At 42.5% G+C, this 27922-nt stretch overlaps 1 protein-coding gene and 1 long non-coding RNA gene across 2 annotated transcripts in view; one reads left to right on the top strand and one right to left on the bottom strand.

Annotated features, from left to right (window-relative positions):
* The window catches only part of CDH9 (cadherin 9), a 134560-nt gene that overhangs the window by 34480 nt on the left and 72158 nt on the right, over positions 1-27922 (top strand). Inside the window, exon 2 of the mRNA XM_081206327.1 lies at positions 14776-15103. Coding sequence (XP_081062453.1) covers positions 14876-15103 — 228 coding nt within the window. The 5' untranslated portion in view covers positions 14776-14875. The remainder of the gene's footprint in view (positions 1-14775; positions 15104-27922) is intronic.
* On the bottom strand, positions 80-27706 carry LOC308594067. The gene is made up of 3 exons (XR_014011286.1): positions 27423-27706; positions 26530-26622; positions 80-513 (listed from the first exon to the last, which is right to left on the bottom strand). It is a non-coding gene; the product is annotated as an uncharacterized lncRNA (long non-coding RNA).

Raw genomic sequence — 27922 nt, 5'->3', positions numbered from 1 at the left:
ACAGGCAATGTAACTTAGGGTTCAAAATGGTAAATGCTTTTAAATTATTTGTATAGAAACACAAAGATGGCTTGCTTACACCACATGGTCTAAGCTGGGAGAATCCAGCTTAGACCTTCTTATTGGTAGGGTTCACATAGTGGAATAGAAGAACAAAGGCTTGATGACCCTTCCTACCAAGGTGAGGGGGAGTGGCCTAGCTAAGCCAGGCAGAACAGCTTACTCTATGGTATTAACCCCTCCAAGCAATGCTGGTTATATGAGGCTGGATATCCCACATATTCTTTATTACTAGCAAAAGGTTGGTAATTAGGTGAATGTGGAATGACGACTTGTATATGGAGGGCTTATATATGGAGGAGGGGACTATAAATGGGATCCAGATGCAGTTTTGTCTTTCACTTTCTCTGCAGACAGACATTATTCCCCATATATCCTGGATCCTTGTCTTCAGGAACAGACCATCAAACTGCTCTCACATCAGTGTTCTTCTCAGGTGCACTTATTTCATGGCTGTGGGAGAAATGTAATGGAAAATACTCGCTTTTAAGGACAGAATGGATGGGCTAAGGAAAAGGGATGTTAAATTTGTTACCAGCCCCTAGCAAAGCTTAGGATCAAGACACGAAAAGTTCCGTCTCAGTTTCTCTGTCTTGATCTCACTAGTGTGATGCAGCACATACACACATACACATTCCAAGCCCACTTAGACTCAGGGACAGATTATATGCACCAGAAGACATGAGGTTGTTACAACAATCTAAATTTCCCCAATGGTATTATTTCCCCACACACCCCAGCTCAAGGAAGACAAAAGAAGCAACCAAGATCTATTATCTAGGAGAAGACACAGTGTTTTCCCTCTGGAGGACTTTCTTAGAACTATTCCTACTGCCATGTTGAACAGCAGATACAGACAGATACTGGTTTCCCAAAGGATTTGCACCTGTAATTTAAAACAGTTGGAGAATGCAACCGACTTTGTATTGCAATGTTCTTTGTATGATGTCCCAAGGGAAAAATGCTTGAGAAATATTTTTTTTCTAGTTACCAACCTATTCTGACCAAGAAATTATCTGTTTTGTCTTAAAATATGTTTATTCATAGACTGGTTGTTGACATCCTTCTGTCTTAAGAGACAATGGAGTGCGCCTCCAGAGGTGGACACTAGTACTGCATGCTTTAGGGACAAAGGAACTCCAAGCAGAAGTGAACTAGTGCAAAATAGGAAGTTTTAAGAGTGTGCTCAGTTTAATTTTACTTTAAATTGGGTTTTCCTCCATGGTATTACATGTTTCATATAATCATCTTATTGTTTATTCTTTAATGTATTGTACTGTTTACTTCTATTATCTTCTCTATATATTAGAAATTTTCAGATTGTGTGCTAAAGGTACCATAGCCAACGGCTAGTACAAGAAAAATGGTGATGATGATGATGATGATGAATTCAGAATGTGCAAAAATACCAGCCATCCTGTACATTCACTGGGTATTGCAGGGAATGTGCACAAATTAACAGCATCAATGGAGGGTTTTGCATTTTGCCAGTCGGGATGCATAGTCCCCATGTAATGTTTAGGAAAGATACACAGTCTGACAGATGAATAAGGTTATTCTTGCATTGCACGGTCACTATGCATATTGTCTGTCAGGACATTTTGCACATGTGCTGGTCAGTGCATATATCCTGCAGCATTGCTTGGAGATTATTCAGACTGACAAGGCGATGTGCAAAATCATGTCTTTGCTCTAAACTTGTGCACACTCAAATGTTGTCTCAAATGTAGTCAACAACCAGTTTCTTATGAACAAGCTCTTTTCAACTCACATTAAAGCCAACATGTGCTTATATTATATTGAGTGTGGCCCAGTCAAATTGTTCAAAGGGAGAATTACCTGCCTTTTTAATTTAAATGATCTGCCACCACAGTGTTATTTTGTTTTTCTCCATTTTAAATTGATCTGCTTCCATCTGTTATTATTTTGGCATCATAATACTTTCAGAATGTGCATAGGTTATTTTGTTGTTATAGTTCTCAGTATAAAGGTGATCAGTCTGACAATCTTCAGGGATCTATGCTTTTTCCCAAGATTCCTGAACCACTGATCTGATTTGCCAATTTTATGCTGTTGTTTTTAGCTTGTTGCCCACAGATTTACTGGCGGTCTGCAACTGTAACTGGTCAAGACAACATTTGAGCATCCATAAAGAATTGAGGAATAAAGAAATTTAGTATCACCACCGTGAGGCCTGATAAATTACATGTCACAATGTTGCTGGAGGTGACTCCCATCCATTTCATGGAGAGATGCTCATAATATCAGACAGTTGTGGGAAATAATGTTGCACACCCCTCTGTGCCGTTCTGTTTAGCATTTAGCAGACAGAAGGTTACAGTGTTTGTGAAACACCAAAATGCCTTAAATAATGCTGAGTATCAATATCGTACTTCAGACAAGCTGTTTATGAGTCAGAAGGCTTGTCACATTGGATAAAAGCAGCATTTCTACAAGGTAAATAATAATCTGCAGGAAGAAGAGGTGATACTCTTGTTGTTTATGAGCCAATTTGGTTTTTTCCCTCCCTCAGCCTCTTTTGGGAGCTTTGAGGAACTGAAAACCTCAACCAAGGATAGGCAGAACTTATAACATATGCACAGTTCAGGCAGTGGAAGAGCAACTATCCAGTTTGGGCAATTGAGCCGACCACTGTCAAATATCCCATCAATCCCTGCCCCCCAAATACCATTACCGCATTATGTGCTTCTGCTTTCTGCTCAAGATTTTGAGACAGGTGGTCTAGAAATGCAAAACAAGCAACTTTAGACAAACAAAACAAAAAAACCTACTCAGTTACTGTACATTATAATATAGCCCATTCACTGCTGCCAGTAAAAGGATTGGCTCACATCTGCAAGGCATCTCTATTCAATCTGCTTAAGAGCTTAGGTTTTTTTTTGTATATATCTTAAATAGCTGTTGCAGCAAAATCAACGGTTTCAAGTGGAACCCTTAAATTAATCTTTAAGGGGCCTCAAGAAAATGTTTTGTTTTGTTTTGTTTTGTTTTGTTTGAGAGTCTTTAGGGCACCACTGTCCTCTATAAGCTTATCCCCTTTCCTCAGTCCTATGGAGTAGTTTTTATTCTTTTCTTTTTATTCTTTTTTATTATTCTTTTAGCATGTCTTGATGGAAATTGAGTTCTTGAAGCTAAGGTTTTTGTCAGCACTGAATGAAATAGGTTCCTAGCTATATTGACTACCTCCGCCTTCCCAACCCCTTCTGATTCGCCAGCAGGCTACACCCAGAATCATAGCAGCATGGAATAGTAGAGTTGGAATGGGCTCAGAGGGCCAGATAGTCCAACCCACTACAATGCAGTCATCTCAACTAAAGCATCCATGACAGACAACCATCCAGTGTCTGCTTAGACACTGCCCTGTTCAGGGAAGTTTTCAATCTGTGATATTTTACTGTATTTTTGGTTTCTATGGAAGCCGCCCAGAGTGGCTGGGGAAACCCAGCCAGATGGGCGGGGTACAAATAATAAATTATTATTATTATTAAAAACAACCAAAAACTACCGCCTTCTGAGAAAGTCTGTCCACTGTCAAAGTTTCCCCCCTGAAGTTTAGTTAGAATCTCCCTTCTTGTAACTTGAACCCATTGCTTCAGATCCTTGCCTGTGGAACAGGAGAAAACAAGTTTGCTCCATCTTACATGTGATAGCTCTTAAGATTTTTGGGAACCTAACTCCCTCAAATGTTGAGTAAGGGTTGAGGGAGTTGGGTATGTTTAGCCTGCAAAAGAGGCTTATGAGGATAAGACTTGGTTTCTAGACCCTTGATCATTTTGGTCACCCTCATCTTAGTGTGCTCATCTTGGTCAGCTTCTTCTTAAATTCTGGTGCCCAGATCTGGACACAGTACTCTGACCAAGGCAGAATAGAGCAGTACTATTACTTCCCTTGATTGGGACACCAGACTTTGGTTGATGCAGCCTAGAATAGCATTAGCCTTTTCTTTTTTCTTTTTGTTTTCCTGCTGCTGCCGCATCACACTGTTGATTCATGTTAAACTTGTGCTCTACTAAAATACCTAGATCTTTCTCACTTGTATTACTGGTAAGCCAGGTGTCCCCCATCTTATGTTTGTGCAGCTGGTCATTCCTGTCTAAGTGACTAACCCACAATGACATATTCCCTTTCTCTACCTTAGAAGGCAGCAAGTGGGTTATCAGCAGGGCTTTTTTTTCAGCTGGAACTCACCAGAACTCAGTTCTGGCACCTCTCAGGTGGGCCACATTGTCACTATAAGAGAACAAAAAGGTAAAGGTAAAGGACCCCTGACAGTTAAGTCCAGTCATGAATGACTCTGGGGTTGCGGCACTCATCTCGCTTTACTGGCTGAGGGAGCCAACGTTTGTCCACAGACAGTTTTTCCAGGTCATGTGGCCAGCATGACTAAGCCACTTCTGGCGAACTAGAGCAGCGCATGGAAACTCCGTTTACCTTCCCGCCAGAGTGGTACCTATTTTTCTACTTGCACTTTGACGTGCTTTCAAACTGCTAGATTGGCAGGAGCTGGGACCGGGCAACAGGAGCTCACTCCATCGTGGGGATTCGAACCGCCGACCTTCCGATCGGCAAGCCCTAGGCTCAGTGGTTTAGACCACAGCACCACCTGCGTCACTCTATAAAAGAACAAGGGTGGTGTTAATGGCAATTCTGGCACCTCTTTTTCTAGAAAAATTGCACTGGTTATCAGAATACTCATTCACTATCAGTAGCCTTGGATCTGAAGGGCTTAGGGATTAGGATGGAAAACCACTCCTCCAAGTCCATCTCCTGAAGAGTAAAGGCAGGTCAGTTCCAATCTTGATACCTCGCAAGACGAATGCCTCGGAAGACGAAAAACTTGCAAGACGAAAGAGTTTTTTTGTTTTTTGAGTTGCTTCGCAAGATGAATTTCCCTATGGGCTTGCTTCGCAAGACGAAAACGTCCTTTTTGTTTCCTTTTTCTTAAAACCGCTTGAAGAGGTGCAGTTGCGACTTGACCGTGCTTCACAAGACGAAAAAACTCACAGAACGAATTAATTTCGTCTTGCGAGGCACCACTGTATGTGTCATTTAATTGTTTAGTTACTGAATTTACTGTAATAGAAAATTAGCGAGCTCTTGAAAAAGAACATTCTGGCATTGAAGCCTAGTTCCAGAGGTGGTTTTAGGGCATTGTCACCTGTGCAACCACTACACACTGGGCATTGCCCTGCAGGGGACACCAAAACAATGCAGTGCAAGAGGCGGGGGGGGGGCAGGGACACAACTGAATTTCAGCATCACACAGGCACCACTGAAATTTGAGAGCCCCAAGTTTGCCGCTACTAGTTCTCACTAAAGAGGTATTGTCTGGGTATAATTCCTGCCCAGATAGATGGAGAAAGAGTCTTTTTTAAAAAACCAGATGTTTCGATGTCAGATATAACATTGCAAAGCACATGCATCTAACACAACCCACTGGGTGATCTTGAATGTCAACATCCCTCAGTCCGCTTGCCTTCAGAGGAAAGCGAATGACATAGCTGCATTTTACAACGTGCAGTGAGCCCGCAAAACGAAATGATAGAAACATCCAAATTAATAAATGGTATTTTTGTGGGGGATTTTGCTGTCTTCTAATAAAGTGTGGGCTGAGTTTTATTTTTTGCCAGCCTCATTAGAAAAGCAAGAGAACAGTTCAGCAAAATATAGGGAAACAGCTCAGTGGCTTCCCGCAGTGACAAGATGCTGAGCTCTAAAGCATGCTGCAGAGTTAAACAACAGGAAGTAGAATGTAGTTCGTTTTCATTGTCAGCTGACTGTGAGGGTGACAAGGGATTGTGCATGCTCTGTTTTAAAGTTGCTAGAGGTTAGAGTGAACTCTGTATCATGCTTGTGTATGACTCTGCATAACAAATTAAACACATTACCATGGTGATTGCTATAGTAACATTTAAACTGGCATAATTGCTAACAAATCCCCACCACTGATCTCAGCGGGGCTTGCTACATCTTGGTGCACCTCCAGAATCTGAAGAGAACCTTTTGCACTAAAATACCTTAGAAAGATGTAGCACAACAAATATATACGTATGCCTGACCCGAAGGAATTTTACTTGGCTGAAATCCACCCTTCCCTACTCAGAAAATAAATGTTGAACTTATTCATTGTTAATATAATTACCCAATTTAAATCATCACTCCAGAATGACTGACACATTAGAGTGATGGCTGATCTCCCAAAATTAAAGCAAAGCTTTACTCCTGCTATGACCCCTGGCAGTTGCCATCTTAGTTTCCTAAAAATTCCATGACCTGGAAGTTTCATCATTCCATGATTGTGAGTTAAAAGTTAACACCCTGTCAAATGAGTCTTGCCAGTAACCCTTCTTCAAATAATCTCAGTGACTGAACTGGGATTTAAGGCTTCAGGTGGCCCCAAAGGTACCCTGGACCTAAATTGTTCAGGCTTTTGTAAATTAAAACAAGGACATTGCAACTGGCTCAGTAGTACATGGGCAGCCAGTGCATGATGCTGTTGGCCTTGTTCCCCCATCAGCAGTGTAGCTGCTACATTCTGCACCAGTGGAATAGCGTGGGCTGCCACGTGCCTGGGGCTGCACAGAGGGGGTGGGTTGGAGGGAGGGAAATGGACATAGTACACATGAGCATCCAACTGTCTAATGACATCCATGTCACCCAGGAGATTGCGGCCACAGAAATAAGAAAATAAGAGTCATTCCATTCTCTGGAGAGGTAACTTTCTGGTTTGCATGGAGAATCTGTTTTCAATTTTGCCCAGTGGCGGAAGGATGCAGCTGTATTGAGGCAGCACTGAGTGTTGAAATTTTGGGCCCCCTAACAATTTTGCACCTGGGGCAACTGTCCCACGCCCCCCATGCTATGCCACTGTTCTGCACCAGCTGGAGCTTCTGAGCTAGGCCAAAATACAGCCCCATATAGAGTGCATTGCAGTAATCCAGCCTCAAGGTCTATTTTGGTCAGACTGTCCCTGTTTAGGAATGACTGACACTTTTGGACCAGGCGAAGCTTGTAAAAGGCACTCCTGGCCAAAGAGAAAACATGGGTTTCTTTTGAGAAACATGAACTACACAATTACTTCTTCAAAGGGAACACAACCTCATCCAGAGCAGGTGACTTGCGTATTTTCTGGACATGAGAAACACCCACCAAAAGAGCCCCTGTCTTCCCAGATTGATTAAGATTGACCCTCCTTCAGTTGGCCCTCCTTCAGTTCCCCACTGCATTCTTCATCCTCATTCTCAGGTGACATTAACAGTGCATGTAACCATTACACTCAAACATCATTTCTCTGATTAAAACAGGGATGTTCTATTCCCTTCTTCTTCTTCTTCTTCTTCTTCTTCTTCTTCTTCTTCTTCTTCTTCTTCTTCTTCTCCTCTTCCTCTTCCTCCTCCTTCTCCTTCTCCTTCTCCTTCTCCTTCTCCTTCTCCTTCTCCTTCTCCTTCTCCTTCTCCTTCTCCTTCTCCTTCCCCACCCAACTGACTGGGTTGTCCCAGCTTCCAAAATATATAAAAACACAATAAATCATTGACATAAAAAAACCCTTCTCTATACAGGGCTGCCTTCAGATGTCTTCTAAAGGTTGTATGCTTACTCATCTCCTTTGCTCAGGGGTCACATAATTCCATACCCTCCAACATTCCTTCAATGAAAAATGCAACATCCTAAGAAAAAGCAGGATATTCCAGGATCGAATCAGAAACCGGGACGGCTTCTGCAAATCCAGGACTGTCCCTGGAACAGAGGGACACTTGGAGTGTCTGGAAACCTGTCCAACTACAATGTTTAAGAAACCAAAGTTTACAATGGCTTGCTTGAGTGGATGCATTCAGAACATTTTTCTTTTTTCTTTTTTTCCAATTGTGTGCATTAAAATGCCTGTTCATGCTTGATATGAACTGAATGCACTATTGATAAACAGCGAAGAGGTAAAAAAATATTTGCCGTTGTAATGCTAAAACTTACGGATGGAATAGAGAGATAAGAAAGCAAGCATGATGGCTTGACTATATCCTGCAGGTTGAAATTTGATCCAGAGATTAAGAAAGAAAAACACAAGACATCCATTATAAAAGTCTATTCCTTTTTAAGATTCACTAGGCCCAAGTTAAATTGCATTAAGGATAAATTGCTAGTATAATGCTGGTGACCTACATGCGGTGGGGTGAGGATGGGGCACGAAGACTAGGATTATACTGTTGCATTAACTCCAGATGCAATGGCTTCTAAAACAAAATAGTAGTAGAAGTAGTAGTAGTAGTAGTAGTAATAATAATAATAATAATAATAATAATAATAATAATAATAATAATTAATAATAATAATTTATTATTTGTACCCCGCCCATCTGGCTGAGTTTCCCCAGCCACTCTGGGCAGCTTCCAACAAAGATTAAAAATACATTAAAATGTCACACATTAACAATTTCCCTGAACAGGGCTGCCTTTAGATGTCTTCTAAAAGTCTGGTAGTTGTTTATCTCTTTGACATCTGATGGGACGGGGTTCCACAGGGCAGGCACCACTACCGAGAAGGCCCTCTGCCTGGTTCCCTGTAGCTTTGCTTCTCACAGTGAGGTAACCGCCAGAAGGCCCTCGGCACTGGACCTCAGTGTCCTGGCTGAACAGTGGGGGTGGAGACGCTCTTTCAGGTATACTGGGCCAAGGCCGTTTAGGGCTTTAAAGGTCAACAGCAACACTTTGAATTGTGCTCGGAAACAAGGCTTAAACAGTCACTGAAACCCACTTCCCACTGCAGAATTTCTCCACATGATCATATTAAGAGCCTTATTGGATGAGACCAAGACTCCATCCAGTTCAGCGTCCAGCATCCTGCATCCTACACTGACCATTTAGGTGGCACCTCTGAGAAATCCACTGGCAGGGCATGCAGCTGGCAGCCTACCCTACTGTTGCCGACAAGCAACTTGTAATCGGTGGCATGATACCTATTGTGAGTTGGAGAAAACATCCATCGGGTATTGCAGATTGACATTTGTTCCTATTCAGTGGTAAACAGAGGGTTTTCCTATGGAAAGCAGTGGCACAAAACCTATTAGAACCTACTGGGCGAAAGAGGAACCTATTGAAGTTGAGCCTAGAAGTCACAGACCAAATAGAAGACATTGCGGGACAGAGAGAAGCATAGGTGAGCCCTTAGTCTCTCTGACTTTAGCCTCATCCAGGCCTTCTTAAATTGCATCCATTGAAGGGTCTGCAGGGTTCCTTACAGCCCTTTGGTAGACCTAAAGAAAATATGGAAAAACTAGTCAGGAGGAAGAAACTGAATGGGACTGAAGAGCTTTATGGGGCTGAATATGGGTGGCTGTTTGTTGTTTTCCTAAGAGGTGGAAGTGATATGATAGAGGTATTCTTTACTCTTCTTGAGCTCACTCATTCTGTTGTCTTCTTTTAAGTAAAACAGTTTTTTCAAGGCTGGGTAGTACTTTGATCAGGAACGACAGTGGGAGAAATTCTCCTGCTAATTTGAGTTCTTTGTTTATAGCTTTTTATATAGTAAAATAAGGTGTTGTTTGAAATTGCTGTTTTATAGCCATAGATCTTTGTGTGTCATATGTGTTCTTTTGGCCACGAAAAAGAAAATAGCATCTCTCAAATACTGCCGTCATGTAGAGGCACTGGTTGACATACATTGAACTTCCTTTTTAAAAATAAATTAAAATAAAGCTGCACTTATCTGATACTAGGAGCATCAAGGATGCTGCAAGAGTCAAACGACAGCAGGAAAAAAGAATTTTTTATTTTGTGAAGCAATTGCTTGGACACAAAGGCACAGACCAGCTCATGCTTGGAGTCTGGTCCCGAATTCTAAGCGAGCCAGCTTTTTATACATTTGCAGAATACAATACCACCTGATTTATTGTAAACCACCTGATTTCTGGGAAATTGAAAGTTATAGCAAGTTCCTATTACCATGTAAGGTCTTGACTCCCTCCTTCCTGCCATGGCTCCACTACACCATGGCCATGTGCATTCCTGAGTTTGCTTATCTCTTTACAACCTTGAATAATAAACATTTGAGCCTGTTCCATCAATGCCAGCCTTGTTCTCCTGACGGACTTCTCCTTTCTCAGAAAGGCCTTTGGGGAGGTTGCTATGGCCCTACAGCAGCATGAACAGCCTTCACCTTACTGGCAGCTTCATACACTCTCAAGACAGCAGCAAGCACCAACTGGCTCCTTGACCATTATCACTGTTATTCCAGCAGTGACATAGAATGGTCACAGTCATCTATGGAAACGAACAAAACAAAGGACTTGGTATCATTTGCTTCTGAAATGAAAGTTCCCTGAGTGAACTGTGCTCCCAACAAGTAAATAAAGAAAAAGGTCAGGAGATGGGTTGAGACTGTTGGATAAAAGCAGCAATGCAAAAGCCAGCTGCAAGTGGCTGGAATGCAAAACAGGATGTTGTTGTCTCGAACTGTACTGGTGGGAAAAAGGAGGAGTCTATTCTCTGTACTGAGCATCGGATGTTAGCTCAGAGTGTCATCTGACCTGTACTGGAAGTACAGGGGCGGAGCTGTGACTCTTCTGCTGGAGTCTGGAAGGTGCAGTCACGTTTCTATGTACTGCTGAATGACAGGAATAAAAGACATGTAAATAGGACTCCTGTCTGTCTCATTTCCCCTCCCTGGGGGGGAAAGCAGGGAGAGAGAAGTAGCAGAGGGTGTGTTCTTCTCAAGGGAGGAGAATCGCCGATTTACGACCTTGCCTGCCGGCAGACGCAGACGGAAAGGTCAACAAGTATCTCACTCAATTTGCCTGGGGGAGGCCAGTTTACCTCTGACTGTGAGCTGAGATACTGACAGAGACTAGCAGTGCAATCCTAACCATGCCTAATGGAGAGAGAGATTTATTGGATTCAATAGCATGGAATGCTGCAGGCAACACTGTTTTTACAGCCTTGATGCTTGCATACATAGGGTGGAATATGGGAACAGTGACAGAGCTTCATACTCTGACACTGGGGGGCAGAGAGCAGGCGGGGGAGGGACTGGCACGCGTCCTGGGGGCATGGTATGCCACCCGCAGGGGAGTGGCACGCGTCCTGGGGGCATGGAGCGCTGCCTGCGGGGGAGTGGCCCCAGCGCGGGCGGGGGGGGCAGCTGCGATGGCACCCCACTGGGATCACACTGCCAGGGGTGGTGCGCTCCCCCTGCACTCCTCTTCCTCTGCCACTGTGTGGGAATTGAGATTAGAATGCCTGTTCACTGTGCCAGTGTTAGCAATTTCACACCTTCAATGCTGCATTTGTGATTGGTGTAAATCGCATGCCTTTCTGAGAAGAGTGTAGGAAACAGAAGACAGTCTTATGTCTTCCGCTGTATGTACTTTGTACAGTGGTACCTTGGGTTAAGTACTTAATTCATTCCGGAGGTCGTTCTTAACCTGAAATTGTTCTTAACCTGAAGCACCACTTTAGCTAATGGGGCCTCCTGCTACTGCCGCGCCTCCGGAGCACAATTTCTGTTCTCATCCTGAAGCAAAGTTCTTAACCCGAGATACTATTGCTGGGTTAGCGGAGTCTGTAACCTGAAGCGCCTGTAACCCGAGGAACCACTGTAATGTACTTGTGCCTGTTGTTCTCTCGGAGCTGGAGAGAACGGATGCCATTATGCTTTGGTCTGTACGTAGTGTGTAAATAAATAGTAGATTAGCTCTATGATGTCTCACGCTTCTTGCTGTGTTCTGCCAGAAGCTTAGCGTGCATATATCATTATGATGTATGTCGCTAAAAGCACACTGGAATAGAAGAAAGATGCCTTTTCCTGAGCTGTGCGTACCGGAGGACGCTCAGAGTTCTGGGGGCTTGCAGGCACCCCCAGAGCATTTTCCAACAGCCAGTTCCTAAGCTATTTACACCAGGGTGGCATAACCAAAAAGACTTGGATTGGGCTCATTGCAATCATTTTCTGGCTTGACCCAACCATACCTTCCAAACAACCCATTTTGGCAGTTTCTGTTGGCACCATTTGCAGAGCTGCATTGAGGTGTTCCTCTGTTGACAACTGAGCTCTGTAAATGATAGACGCCAGCAGAGCTGTCACCCCAGGCAAACCCCTTCCAGCATGGCAGATCCAAGGTCTGGCTTACTCTGCATCAATCCATCCCCGAGAATTATTCATTGTTCAGCCTTTAAGTCTCTTCCTCCATCTTTACCAAACCCTCATCCCACACAATGTCTTTTCATCTGCTGGCATTGCTCATGTCAGACAAAATCACATGAATTTACACCTGCAATCAGATGCACTGCTATCCAATTTAATCTTTGCCTGTTGTACTGATTCTTTAGGGAGGAGTTTGAGCCACACATGGTCAAAATGTTGGAGACTGATATCTAGCAACCATCAAAGGAGGGATCCCTCCCCCTAATCTAAGTCATTTTGATTTAGCCCTGCACGGAAGACTTTTCTAGCTGTCACTCCTACAGGAGATAACACCCACGTTTAGGAAAAATAACTGCCTAACAGTTCAAGCCGGATAAGCAAACACAATCAGCATATGTTACGCTGTGTGGATTGTATAATACTGTAAAGTATGCAAACATGACTAAATTAATACTCTTCAGTGATCTCTAATTAAAGTCTTTGTGGTCTTTTTCTTTAACTCTGTGTATACATTCACATTCTTGTTTGCTATTGTCCCAACCTGCATTCTTTTAGACAAAACATAACAGGATGCACAGATTTCGACACTTTCAGCAAACCATAAAATTCAACATGCAGAGAACCTTATTATAAGTGTTGTTGTTTTTTACCTCTCCATAGCACATTGTACTTTGATTTCTAAACAGTATAACATCATTTACAGTGTAGCTTCTTATGTGCAAGAATCAATATGCATATTTATTTTTAAATAGTCCCCATGAGATTGTGGATTCATCGAGAACATGAACCGTTAGACTACACAATCTTCTTTTAATAACAAGAGGATTTACAGGTTTAAGCTAACAACAGAAGGGCTCCCTGGTTGAAATAGCAATTCTCTGAAGCAGGAAACACAACAGCTACTGGTTATTTAGTATAAAGCATCTAATATCTATGATTGCTAGGGTTTCCTAAACTTGGGTCTCCAGCTGTTTTTGGACCACCACTCCCATCATCCCTAGATAGCAGAACCAATGGTCAGGGATGATGGGAACTGTAGTCCAAAAACAACTGGAGACCCACCATTGCTGTCCAAACTTGTGAGAGAAGACTGTGCTTAAGTTGGGAAACAGTCCATTGAGGTAGCATTATTATAGAATATCTTTGTGCATGTTAATTCTCAAAAGAATATACTTCTCAAAATAATTAACCATATGCTCACGCTACAGTAATCAAACACAACTTCTCTCTGTGTTATGGTTTTGAAGACATGTGTAGGCAGTGCTTTTTTCCTGGGGGGATGCAGGGGTATGCCTACCCCTAAACATTTTGTGAATCTAAGTTCGACCTCATTGAGGGGCAGTATTTCAATAGGAGTAGGAAAACAAGAGTACCCCTAAACTTTTTTTTTTAGAAAAAGGCACAGCATGTAGGTATCTTTTCCTTCAAACAAGCCAGGAAATCACAATGCACACATCGACAACATATTCACATCAGGTAATTAAATCAAAATCAGCTTCCAGCAGAATATAAAAAAACATAATAAAACATCAAATGTTAAAAACTTTCCAACACAGGGCTACCTTCTGATGTCCTCTAAAAATTGTGTAGTTCTTTATCTCCTTGGCATCTGATAGGAGACATTCTACAGGGAGGGTGCTACAGCGGAGAAGGCCCTCTGCCTGGTTCCCTGTAACTTCACTTCTCACAGTGAGGGAACCGCCAGAAGACCCTTGGAAGTGGACCACAGTGTCTGGGCTGAATGATGGGGGGTGGAGATGCTCCTTTAGATATACTGGGCCTAGGATGTTTAGGGCTTTAAAGGTCAGCACCAACACTTTGAATTTCCACGAGGACCCTAGTTAATAGTGGTGGAAAGACTCTATCCTTCCCTCCCCACCTGTGATCCTGATGAGAAGGGTTAAATCTTCCTCATACTACAATCCCAATGGAAAATGGGGTGGGGGGCACACATCTATTTTTTTAAATCCCCTGACATGGTTGCCATCCATGCTAGATATGGCTAACCTGTTGCTGTTGGTCTACAACATCCATCAAAACCTGCCAGCATGGCCAATGGTCAAGAGTAATAGAAGTTGCCATCCAGCATAATCTGTCTGTTAGCTACCCATGCCTTTAGCAACTATATTACAAAGAGTTGTCATGCACAACCATCTTTATTTTCATTAGACTATATTTGTAAGACAGTGTTTTTCAAGCACTGATCTGTGAAACACAGGGATTTGATGGAAACTTATTAGGAGCTTCTGTGTGAGAGAATCATTAACTGGTCCAGAAAGAACAAACTTGCCCTGCAAACTGAGCCGCAGGAAAATGTTGCATTTTCATTCACTTTGTTCAATGGTGAGGCCTACATTTGTATAAGAAGTTGCAGCCTTGAAGATGAATCAGAATCCTCAGCAGCTCATTACATTTCTGGGGCAGATGCACTTTGGCCCATAAATCAATTTAGGAATGGTTCCCCGAAGACAGACAAGTCTGAAAACAACTTAAGTTGTACATTTGGACTATTTCTTTTAAAAGTTGTTCTTAAATTCACCCAAACTTTTATCTATTTCACAGATCGTTTGAAAAAGGAATACAACATTATTTGCTCGGGGTTTTTCTGGCTAAAGCAAGAGACGTATTGCGCCTAGCGGACTCTTTGCAGAAGGAGCAAACGATGAGAACTAGCTACTGCTTGTCATTTCTAATCTGGACTTGTATGATTCACGAAGTCCACACTTCACCATCGCCGAAAAGGACTAACATGTATTTGCAAACAGAACGGATAATGGGCTTGTCTAAGGACCACGGAAAAGCACTTCATCGAACCAAGCGAGGATGGATGTGGAATCAGTTTTTTTTACTGGAAGAATACACAGGTCCAGATACTCAGTATGTAGGCAAGGTAAGCACTGTGATCAAAAAACGATTTGATGAGATGACAGAATTCTAGAATAAATGTAATAGATTTTTTGTTTCTCAGCAGCAGCACTGAAGCAAGGCAGATTGAATGTAGCTTTCTAGCGGAGGGAGAAAAGGAATTTACACCTCTGCTTATGGAATGTTGCTTGATTTTTGGAAGAAGACAGATAACTTAGAGGCATTCCCCACAGAGGAGGGGGAAATGCTCCTCTGCTAAAGGTAAAGGTAAAGGGACCCCTGACCATTAGGTCCAGTCGTGACCGACTCTAGGGTTGCAGTGCTCATCCTGCTTTATTAGCCGAGGGAGCCGGTGTACAGCTTCTGAGTTATGTGACCAGCATTACTAAGCCACTTCTGGGAAACCAGAGCAGCACACGGAAACGCCGTTTACCTTCCCGCCGGAGCGGTACCTATTTATCTACTTGCACTTTGACATGCTTTCGAACTGCTAGGTTGGCAGGAGCTGGGACCGAGCAACGGGAGCTCACCCCGTCGCAGGGATTCGAACCGCTGACCTTCTGACCAGCAAGCCCTAGGCTCTGTGGTTTAACCCATAGTGACATTTTTGTAGGAGAGGACTATAACAGTCACATACCTTTCCATGATTATAAAGAACAACCACACCAATTAGATTCTGAGCAAGCGGATGCTTAATTGAAGCACAGTATAGAATAAATGCTTCTCCATGCAGAGAGAGAGAGAGAGAGAGAGAGAGAGAGAGAGAGAGAGAGAGAGAAATCGGTTTACGAAAAAACAGGAAAAGCTTAATCATGTTTTGAGAAAAGAAAAGGGATAGGTAGAAAATTTAATTGTGTATGGAATGATAATTGAGTATCCATGAGATAAGTGACAAATAGTAATTAACAACAGTATAATTTGAACACAATTATGAACAAGATGATAAACAATGTAACAAGATATAAAATAATGCCAAGATATAAATCCTTCTCCGTCAGGAGGGTGGATCACATGATCTTCCTGAGTTGGTGCTACATGTAGCATGGGATGGGGGGGGTGTGGAATGGATCTTCCTATAGTTCTCAAAAGAAATCCCTGTCCCCCCTTGTAGCTCAGCAAAGCACACATGTTGGTGCAATGTGTGCAAAGAGCCTAACTGCATAAAACCCCATGCAGCCCCAAACCAAACAATCAACATCCAACATTAAACCTGAGAAGCATTTTGCAGACCTTCCAAGTGCCCCTGTTTTCCAGGGACAGTCCCAGATTTACAGAAAGTTATCCCAGTTTTTGGTTTGATCCTGGAATGTCCTGCTTTTCCTTAGGGCATCCCTATTTTCATTGGGGAAATGTTGGATGGTATGTCCCTATTTTCATCAGGACCTGATCCAAGGAGATAAGTAATTATCCAACCTTTAGAAGACATCTGAAGGCAGCCCTGTATAGGGAAGGTTTAATGTTTTATTATGTTTTTATATATGTTGGAAGCCACCTAGAGTGGCTGGGAAACCCAGTCAGATGGGTGGGGCATAAATAAAATCATTGTTATTTTTAGAGAATAGAATGTCCCTATTTTAATTGGAGAAATGTTGGAGGGCATGTGTTTGGTCCTATATGAAGTGAAATTTACATTTGTGAACATCTAGTAGCCTCTGGGATGTGATACATATATGTGGTGGGTGGGGCAGGAAAATATGATCTTGCCTTCACTCCAAGTAGTAATTGTAGCCAAGTAGTAGCCATCTGCTGCCCACTGGGAATGGTAGGGAGAGACAGAACCCATGACAGGGAGAGCCAACTACTTCTACTTTTGTCCCCATCCTTGCTGAGTTCTACAAGGGCAAAACTGAGGCTAAGGAGAAGAAGCGTTGCCATATGTCCTCTTTTTCCAGGACACGTCCTCTTTTTCATAGGTAGATTCGTCATAGTGATCCATAGTCAAAAGCACAAGCTTTTTGCTCTTCAAAATATGGCAAGCCTAAGAAAGAAGGCAGGGCAGGTTGTGAGATATGAGCTTCCAAAATGCTAAGTAAAAGGTTAATACACACAGGGGCTGCATCATTCTAAGAAATAATATTTTGAGGTAATATGCATTGCTCCTGAAGCAGTTGTGTAAGTTGGCACAGTTAATAACAGTCTTTTTGTACTTTAGTCGGTTTGGAGTAAGCTCAGCAGTTATAGTTTATAACAAGAAGAATTTGAATTTTTAAATAGTTAGAAAAAATAGAATGTGCAGCAGGAATGGGAAACTTTAGGGAACCATGGAAGGATGGAATAGAATTATGGATTGATGTAATCAACGTATTGATTTTTTATTTTGTTTCTTCCTTTTCTTTCGCTTTCTTCTTTATTTTTCAGTTCTGGATATTGTACACTTATAAATTTATAAATATATTTTTAAAAAGAGTCTTTGTGTTGTCAGAGCAGCTGAGCAGTAGGTCTGTTCAGTTCTGCTGCCACCTGCCTCATACTTAGTCAGAGTCTGTAAGAGTTTTAGTCTTAATGATAAATTTATGTAATACACTAGTAAGTTAAGTAATACCTGCCTGCCTTGTACATATATATTTAATCGAACAAGTGCAAGTGCGCTGTGAGTTAAAGTTATTGTTATTTAAACTTTAAAATGGTTTTTATAGGAGGGAAAAGGGATCAAATAGAAGGGTTAAACAACCCAGCCTCAAGTTTCCGCATAAGCTCTGTTAATGAAAATTAAATATAATTGCTAAATAAACTAATATGTATTAAGCTTTGCAAGTGTGAAACAGGAAAGATAACTTTATGCTAATTTATTTTCCCTAATTGAAACCTATGTCCCACACAGGTAAAGGCTGGCGAAGGGCAGAGTGAGTTTGGTGGGGCAGAGTCTCATTTGCCCTAATGGATCAACCTCTATTGGATTCTTCTCAGTGAGGAGATATAACAAACCAGCTGCATATGAACAAACTGGGGCAAACGACAGTATCTTCATACAGAAACTATGTTCATCATACAATGTAGCCTTTTGCACAGACTAAGAGTCAGGTTTGGTTCTAAAGCAAATGGTTGCTTTTGTGCCACTCTTGGTTAATGTATGGAGGAACATGGGCAGGGACAGCAGCAAAGGTACTTTCCATTAAGGAAGGATAACACTGGGGGTGGGGGGAGTTACTGAAACAAGAATATTGAGGGGTTCCTTCAAGGGGTTCATCTTCTTAAGGAAGACTGGATCTTCAGAGAGAGCGTACCTTTTAAGGCTCCAACCGGTTAGGAAATCAACAGAGACCATATAAAAGCAAAGCGGCTATAAGCCTGATCTTTATTAACTGTTGCAACAGGGTGCTCACTGCCAGTTGCAGGAGGCAGGGGGGACTCAGGACAAAGGTGTGCAAGCCCTTATATAGACTTTTGAACTGCCCACCCTGGAGCCCAAGACCACCCCTCCATACATCATACGTACATCAGAGAAGGGGCGGACTACAACAGAAATCTGAGTGCATTGTTTTTATCCTGTCTGCCAGGTTACCTGATTGGATTACCTGGGCATCCTGGCCACTCTTTTGTTATGATAACTACTCAATTCCTGAATCCAGGTCACAGGTCATAGGCTCACACCATATTCATATCTTAACTGTGCCCCTGAGACAGGATTTGTGAGCAAAGAGACTATGAGAAGGCTCCCCATTTCCTTCAACCTTGCAGAGAAATATTTGAGGTCAATTTGGAAGAGACAAATGGTCTCAGGACTTTTTCTGTGAGTCTCAGACATGTCGTCTATACATATATGTATGGGCTTGCTTGGTACATTTATGAACATTTACTATACATATAAAAGACCTTAATATTCTTATAACATTACTATACCATTAGCCCAGTTCATGTGTTATTCAGATGTTACCCACCGTGCTGAGAGAAGGTACACCAACCATGTTGGAATCAGACCTTGGGGGCATGTAAGAAGTATGCCAACCCCAAAGCCTTTAAGCAAAACAAGATATTTGAAAAAATAATAATTTGAAAACCAAGTCCAGGCATTGTAATTCATAGTTGTTCACCTTTCTGTTAATCAGCCTGGGGAGACAGAAAATGGGTTTTCCATTTTCCACCTAAAAAATGTTGCATGCATTACATTTTTGTTTCTGCCGTTGTTGTTGTTGTTGTTGTTGTTGTTGTTGTTGTTGTTTGCTTTTCATTCTCCAAAGCACACATTTCCTTCTAGACCTCAGTGCTTTGTCCCTTTGATTAAGCTGTAGCTCCAGTTAGGGATGTTTTCAAAATTCCTCCCTGACCTTGGAATTCCAAATCACATGGTCTTGTTTCCAAGTGTAAACGATGCATTCGGAATCATCCAGTGTGGGCTGATGTATCTTGAACCCCCTTTTTACCCAGCTTTTGTTTACACATTATCTACAAAGAGCTGTGGGCATACAAACTTTTGCACATCTTTCAGTTCATTGGCATCTTCCCCTCCTACACATACAGTGCACGTGTGCATTGACACACAAAAAAGTGATATTGATGAGATCACATTATTAGTTGCATCAATGCACTTTTTTCTTGGTGTTTTACTAATGTGCAGGAGTGTATGGGTACACTAGTGAAACATCTCTCTCACACACACACTAGGACTGTGCAATAAATTGGCATATTGTTGAATGTCGGTAGTATTGAATTAACATTGTGATAAGTGTTTCAACAAGGCAATATACCTGTGAACAAAAGGTGGAGACTTAACAGCTTCCCAAGGGGTAGCTCAGCTGAACGGATAATTTGCAGATAAAAGAAGGGAAAGAGTTTTTTTCTTTTCTTTGTGGTGGTGTTTGTTGGTTCCCCCTAAATACCGGTAGCTTTCCTCCATATTAAAAAGGAAGGTTTTTAAAATAAATTTTACACACACACACACACACACACACACACACACACACACACACACACACATTTGCTTGCTTGTCCTCCCTCCCTCCCTGGTGATATATTGTGATGTTGAAAATCAGATATCATCCAGCTATAACACACGCACACGCATATCCTGATGCAACCATATGTATAATCACATTATGCATGTGATTCCAGCAGAATTCATTTCATATAGTGTTTCACCGATACACCCATGCACTTCTACACATTTACTAAAATGAAAAGCAAAAATATTATTGAAGCAGCTATATGATTATGTGAATGAATTAAAGAACACTGAAGGCTGTGAAAAATTGTACAAACTCTAGTTCTGGGATTTAATTTTCATTTTAGAAAATTTGCTAATTAACCCAGAATTCAAGGACTGTGGAATGCAGAGTGACCCACAGAACAATGGAGAAATGAATTGGGCTGGTCTAAATGGCAGGCACTGATGATGCCTGTCCCTCACATCAGAAGACAACGAATGATCAACTGACCTCTATTTTTCAGGCTGTTTCTAACAGATGTTCCCAAATGCCAATCTTTTATTAAATGGGAAGTACCAAAGAGTCATTTATTGAGTTCCTTTGGTTTAGCTAGTACTAGAGCAAAGGTTGTTCAGAAACCTCTTCTGTAGTTTTAGCTTGTGGACCATTTTTGTTTTAATGATATTTTACTTTTGCTCTCTGGGAGGAGAAAGCTGTTTTCTAGGGGTCTTGCTATTGAAGAACTGTTTCATATGTGCCCATTTTATTTATTCCCCCCAGTTTCAAATGTGTGATATTTTGCTAATTTAACTTTCTGCAATGGTATGTGTCTGAAGGAGCGTCTCCACCCCCATCGTTCTACCCGGACACTGAGGTCCAGCACCGAGGGCCTTCTGGCAGTTCCCTCATTGCGAGAAGCCAAGTTACAGGGAACCAGGCAGAGGGCCTTCTCGGTAGTGGCGCCTTCCCTGTGGAACACTCTCCCACCAGATGTCAAAGAGAACAACAACTACCAGGCTTTTAGAAGACATCTGAAGGCAACCCTGTTTCGGGAAGCTTTTAATGTTTGATGTATTATAGTATTTTAATATTCTTTTGGAAGACGCCCAGAGTGGCTGGGGAAGCCCAGCCAGATGGGCGGGGTATAAATAATAAATTATTATTATTATTATTATTATTATTATTATTATTATTATTATTTGGCTAATAGCAATAAAAGTGAACTGCATTTACTTTCCTGGAAGGGAATTTTGAAGAGACAGTGAGAGTTATACACCTGAGGGCAATTGTCAGGTCTGATGGGCATTGCAATCCGGCAACACTGGAAGGCAACCAGGTCACCCATCCCTATGCTAGATCAAGACTCCTCAAATATCCACATGTATTTCTTGCTTCCATGCAGGGAAGCAAGGAACACAGAAATGGATTGCTTATCCCCACTCCCAGGATTATACAATGCCTTTTTGCTCTTCCACTTCATTGCAACGAATGGTATTTTGCTTGTAGAGGAAATAAAGAAAGCCCAACAACTTTTATGTACTATAATACTGTTGAAAGTTTGGTTGGCTTCATCCGTGTAAATAAGTGGTGATAGAAGAATGGCAATGTTCCTTAAAGACTGCTGATGATTCACCCAAATCGGCAATTTAGCAGCAGGGTTTTTCTCTCAGACCAGTGGTGAACATCACATGTGGTAGTGTGAGAGAGGAAAACATCAGCTTGAATGGAGAGAAATGAGAGTTTGTGTTGTGTGTGCGCACACAGTGTCTCTAGCAATATAGGTGCAGTATGGGTGAGAGTGACTGCACAGGTTGTTCTCTTGTGGGATCTGCTGAAGGAGTGCTTACTTGCTTTCAGTTCATTCTGCTTTTATATTTGTAAATAGAGCAAACGTTGCAAAGATGCCATGTGATTCCAGTCAGGGGAGCCAGCTATAGGGGGCAGAAGGTGCTTCAGCCCCCTAAATATTGGTGGGCAGAGGGCTGAGCCCCCCCCCCATACTGAGGGGGCCAAAATCCTTTGACAATGGTCACATGCACGTGCCCCAGCCCAGGAGCCTGGGAGCCCATGAGCAGGACAGGGGCTGGGACAACTGAGGGCAAAGATGGCCCTCCAGGTGTCCTGTCCCCGTCCATCACATAGTGGGTGCACACTGAGTGGCGTCACATGATGTGTCACGCTACGTGGCTGGGCCCCCTCAATGTGGGATGCAAGTTGGTGCCCCTGACTCCAGTATTGTCTAATCCAAAAGGAATCTAAAAACAATGGTCATGACCCTGGATCTTCTATACATAACAGTATATACAGTGCTTTTCCATGTGTAAGACTAGGTTTCTTTTACTCAAAAATAAGGTTTAAAATAAATTAAAGTTAAAAATAAGGGATGCGGGTGGGGCTGTGGGTTTGAATCCCCGCGACGGGGTGAGCTCCCGTTGCTCGGTCCCTCCTCCTGCCAACCTAGCAGTACGAAAGCACATCAAAGTGCAAGTAGATAAATAGGTACTGCTCCGGCGGGAAGGTAAACGGCATTTCTGTGCGCTGCTCTGGTTTGCCAGAAGCGGCTTAGTCATGTTGGCCACATGACCCAGAAGCTGTACGCCGGCTCCCTCGGCCAATAAAGCGAGATGAGCACCACAACCCCAGAGTTGGTCACAACTGGACCTAATGGTCAGAGGTCCCTTTACCTTTACCTTTAAGGTTTAAAAACTGGGGGTGTCTTATACATGGGTAGTGGGTAGGGTGACAGGTGATTGGTTGCAGCCGCAAGCTGCAGATTGTCATTGGCGATAGGTAGTGTGATTGGTGGTTGCAGCAAGGGTTTCTTTGTACTGGCTGTGGAAAATGGGTATGTGATTGATTGCTGAGTCAATAGCTGCTGAGGATTGGCTGCCACTGTGGCAATTGTGCTTGCTGTTTACTTCTGCTGTTGGCAATCGGGCAGACGCTTTGCAACCATCGGGTTAGTGATTAACTGCATTGGGCCATTTTCTGAAATAGGAGTCCCCCAAAATAGGGGGCGTCTTATTCAAGGGGGGGTGTTATACATAAAAATGTATGGTACTTCTGCCTCCTGTATGTTTTTGCTGCATCAGCAGCACTGAAGTGACCTCTCCAGGGCACAAGTCTGGGCAGTTTGTATCAAAGTCCTAACTGTCCAGAAAACAAGACCCCGCTCTTGGTCTCTCTGATTTGAAAAACAAAACAATATATCTGGCACCAACTTGCCTGCAGGAGTTGCTGGAAGGAGGCATACAAGATGTGATCCAACTCTGGATTTGTGTAGGGCTTACTCCATGGCTTCTGCTGCTCCTGAAGTTGTCCTGCAAGGCAACGGATAGATATTTTCCCTCAGGTTTAACTCCTGAAGCCTTTCCCATGAATGAGCATAGCTGCAAAGCAGTGGAGGTTTAAGGTCAGAGTTTTGCTCCTCCTAGATGGGCTGCATTCCCACGCTAACAAGCCCCATTTGCATCTCAGTTCCCTCCACAGTGTGTGTAGAAACTACCTTCTTGGCAGCTGGATCCACTGTTGGTCTCGTCTGCTCAGTGTACTGGACCCTGTCTTTGTGTGCAAGTGGTAGACAAATCCCTAACTCACTGAAGATTTAAGGCTCATCAGAAACCCTCACCGGGTTTAGCCAGCCAGTCAAAGCCATTTCCTGCAGTGCTGACATGGTTGCATGGTGTCAGGGACTGTGCTGAGGAGGACTGCACTGAGGAAGAATGGTGGGAGCCACCCCCTCCCCCTGAACCTGATCCTCAATCTTCTTAGGAACAGGAAGACAGTATAGATTTGGAAGAGTGGTTTGCAGAGGGGTATAGTTCAGAAAGGAAAAGCTGGGAAATACTGGATGGGGAACAGCTAGGAGAAGAAAGACTGGAAGAGAGAGGGTTTACAGATTCACTGTCTCTGGAAAGCATTAATCCGCTCTCTCCAAGGTCAAGAAGAGCTGAGAAAGTGGCAGAACAGAAAGCACAATGGGTATAAGCTCAGGTTACAAGACGTAGGAGTGACATAGATTTAATAGGGAGGGAGGAAGGGAGGGAGGGAGTTAACCTTCAATGGGAGAACCGCCATTTCCAGGTAGACATGTTCTTTTCTCTCTCACTGATTATTAAAGAATCTAACTGATAAGACATTCCTTTCATTTGATCTTCTTATTTACTGCCACGGGGGAGGAAGCCGATTCCCCAAAGCCTGACACATGATGACAGATTCTAGGAGACACATGTGAGAGCAGAGTGCAGAGCAGGGACCAAAGGGGGATGAGCTACCCCAGAAGGAATATGGCGTGCTCCCCTACCAGATGTTCTGACCCTCCCCTAACACCCCTAACACCCCATATACAGTGTTATTTTTATGGTGAGATGCCGAAACTCACTATGAATGTATCTTTCATGGTGCCCACCTGAGAGGTGCTGGAGCTGAGCTTTGGCTGAAAAAAAAGCCCTGCCCATATATACTCTGCAGATCAAACTTGATACGTAGCTGTATGAAAACGCATGTCACACAAAATGCATAGCTATTAAACATGGCATGTTATGCACCGTCCTTGCCCCATGTAACAACTTACTTCATGGACCATCATGGTGCCATGGCATCCCAAACTTTCTCACCACCATCAGCCCATAATGCAGCTCAGGGACAGAGCAGTGTCTGGAGAAATACAAGTTCTGCAGCAGTCACACATGTTTAGAAGAACACCTGGTTTCACTCTCAGTGAGCCTCCCTGACTATATTGCAATATCAGCAAAAGTATTGCAGCTATTATGGTGGCATATTATTTGCCAGTCCAATGCAAATCAAGTAATGGGAAGTCTGCAAGAGCAAATACATTACTGCCTTTGCAGAACCTTCTTCAGATGGTGCTTATTTTTTTTCCCAGTGACTTGCTTGTCTAAGTAAGGCCTTCTGTTTCATCACCTTGAAGAGGAAAAAGAAACGCTGTCAACAAGCAATTGTCACAAACATCTTTACAAATGCCTGGTACTTCTGATGTTGCTCTTTTCCTGAGGATGGTTTTCGCAAGAAATGCTATGGCAAAACTGAAAGACAAGTGCAGTTCATTCTCAATAGTAAAGAGCAAAATGTTATTATGTCTTTATCCATCTGTGTGTGTTGATCTGTGTCACTTTCACATACACTAAGTCCCTAAGCCTATTCCACTCCTTTTCTATAGTTTTCTCTTTCTCTCTCTCTCTCATGAAAATGCATACATTTATGCACACACTCCAAAATGTGCATTTAAATACCTATTTCAACACATGCTTTAAATAGATTCTCTCTTAAAACATGCATTTCCTCTTAAAATGCACATTTTTAAATGTTTTTGATGATTTTTAATAAAAACTCCAAACGGCACTGAAATGTTTGGGAACTGCAGACCCTTCAAGTGTCCCTATTTCCCAGGGACAGTCCCGAATTTACAGAAATTGCCCGATTTCTGATTTGATCCTGGAATGTCCCACTTTTCCTTAGGATGTCCCTATTTTCTTCAGATAAATGTTGGAGGGTATGGAGTTATCTCCATAGGGAAGTCCTCCATAGGGAAGGGGTTTTTTAATGTTTAATGATGCTTTTGTGTATGCTGGAAGCAGCCAGAGTGGCTGGGGCAACCCAATCAGATGGACAGGTGATAATAATAATAATAATAATAATAATAATAATAATAATAATAATAATAATAATTGACTAGGACATCCCTAATTGACTAGGATCGCTGAAGAGTTGATGCTTTTGAATTATGGTGCTGGAGGAGACTCTTGAGAGTCTCATGGACTGCAAGAAGATCAAACCTATCCATTCTTAAGGAAATTAGCCCTGAGTGCTCACTGGAAGGACAGATCCTGAAGCTGAGGCTCCAATACGTTGGCCACCTCATGAGAAGAGAAGACTCCCTGGAAAAGACCCTGATGTTGGGAAAGATGGAGGACACAAGGAGAAGGGGACAACAGAGGACAAGATGGTTGGACAGTGTTCTCGAAGATACTAAAATGAGTTTGACCAAACTGGGAGGCAGTGGAAGACAGGAGTGCCTGGCATGCTCTGGTCCATGGGGTCACGAACAGTCGGACACGACTAAGCGATTAAACAACAACAAAGGACATCCCTATTTTCATCAGAAAAATGATGGAGGGTATGAAATTGCAAAAGACTATGGATTAGTTCCAACCAGCACATTAGTCCAGGAAGGATCAGGTCAGCTCATGTCAGGATTCACAAAGATTAAATTCCGCAGTCATTCCAACTATGTTCATGAGCACATGCATGTGCCTGTTTTTAAGACTAAAGAAGAAATTCTATTAAAAACCTCATTGCAACAAATGTATCTTACAATGTATTGTACCAGAATTACTGCAACGATTGCATTGACCACCTTAAGTATTTTGTCATGCAGTTAAACAGAGGGCCATATCCTGATTTCAGTTGCACTTTTTAGACCAAAGATGTTGGGAATGGAGCCAGAACAAGAGCGTATCAAACATTTCCTTGGGCAGGTGGGATGAAACAAAATCTACACAAAAAATTGGACTTAATTGGAGGGGAAATAATTATATGTGTCATTTTGAGGAGGGCGCTTGCTGCTTACCTAGCCAGGTGGCCAAAGGTTTCGCATTTCTTCTTGAACTTCAGAAAAGCCCTATGCTTGGGATGGCTCCACAAGTTCTTCCAGCTATATTTCCTTATGAGAGTAAGTAAGCCAGGTGCTAGTATTAGCACCCGGCTCCAAATAGGGGATTAAGATAGAACAGAGGTGCCCAAACTTATTTGGCCTACAGCCCCCTTTTTAGGGGGGGGAATTAATCAGCACCCCCTGAAAATCTACCTTCTTAAAGCAAACAGACAGACAAATGCAGTGACAAACTTGCTTTATGTATCTATATTTCTACATATGTCCTACAAGATAGTAAAGAAAGATTTTGCAAATAAGACAGCTTAAAGCTTGAAATTATAGAAAATTTATTAAAATAATTTCATACATATTGTCTATTTATAATATCGTATTGTAAACATGAATTTTCCTTCTGATGCAAGCTGGCCTTCCCCACAATGCACAACATGCTCACCTGCCAACACTTGCTTGTTAAGACCTGTCAGTGGACTTGACCACTGATCAGTTAAAACTTGCACTTTGTGCATCTATTTGGAAAATAAGCACTATGACTTTAACTATGTTACATTGGCAAGCGTCATTACACAGCAGATGAAACATGTACAAATGGTTCTTACTCAAAAAAAATCTTCTTTATGCTTCCACCACCACCACTGGATCATTCCAGTGCCCCCCAGGGAAATTCTGAGAGCGATAGTGGCTGCCCCCAAGGCCACCCAGTGACTTTTTGATAGTGGCAAGAATCCTTTCTCCCTGGCTCACAGTTCCAAGACCAGCTCCAAATTTAAGATACCCTTGGTGTCAGGATGTTGTCAGTTGCTCCCAGCTGGTTGCCCAGGAAAGTATAAAGACAAGGAAAAGCTTCTTACTGTCCTTTTTCATTTCAAGCTTTACAGAGAGAGGCTATAGAACCCAGCCTCTTGGATAATGGTGTTGTCTCCACCCCTCTCTCACTTCCTCATTCGTCATTCTCATCATCTCCTCTACAGGTGCCCTCTGTCTTTGAGCTCTTTGCTCTCCTACTTTTAAGGCTCACCGGGTTCTGAGAGATGGAGGGCCTGGAATGCTTTCTAATGGCAATGTCTGGCAGGTGTTGTTCTGACCCTCCCATGATTTCCCAACTTTCCCCCTCATCTGCCTAGGAGCTGCTACCTCCCTCAAACCCCGGTTGTAAATCTATAATAGATTTCTTTAATAGTGGAAGCAGATTTTCAGATTATACACAGCTCTTCTTCAGGCTTTGATTATGAGAGCAAAAAATAAACATCCAATAGTCTAGATAGATACAACTGGGTAGTCAGGCTGATGGTTACTTGGTTGCAGAAGTTTACTGGCCATTGCTGTTGGCATGGAGATAGTCTAGGTTGAA

This window comes from Podarcis bocagei (assembly GCF_964188305.1).
Source record: "Podarcis bocagei genome assembly, chromosome: 8".
Taxonomy (NCBI): domain Eukaryota; kingdom Metazoa; phylum Chordata; class Lepidosauria; order Squamata; family Lacertidae; genus Podarcis; species Podarcis bocagei.
The sequence above is the reverse complement of the archived record's forward strand: the minus strand, read 5'-3'. Positions and strand labels throughout refer to the sequence as shown.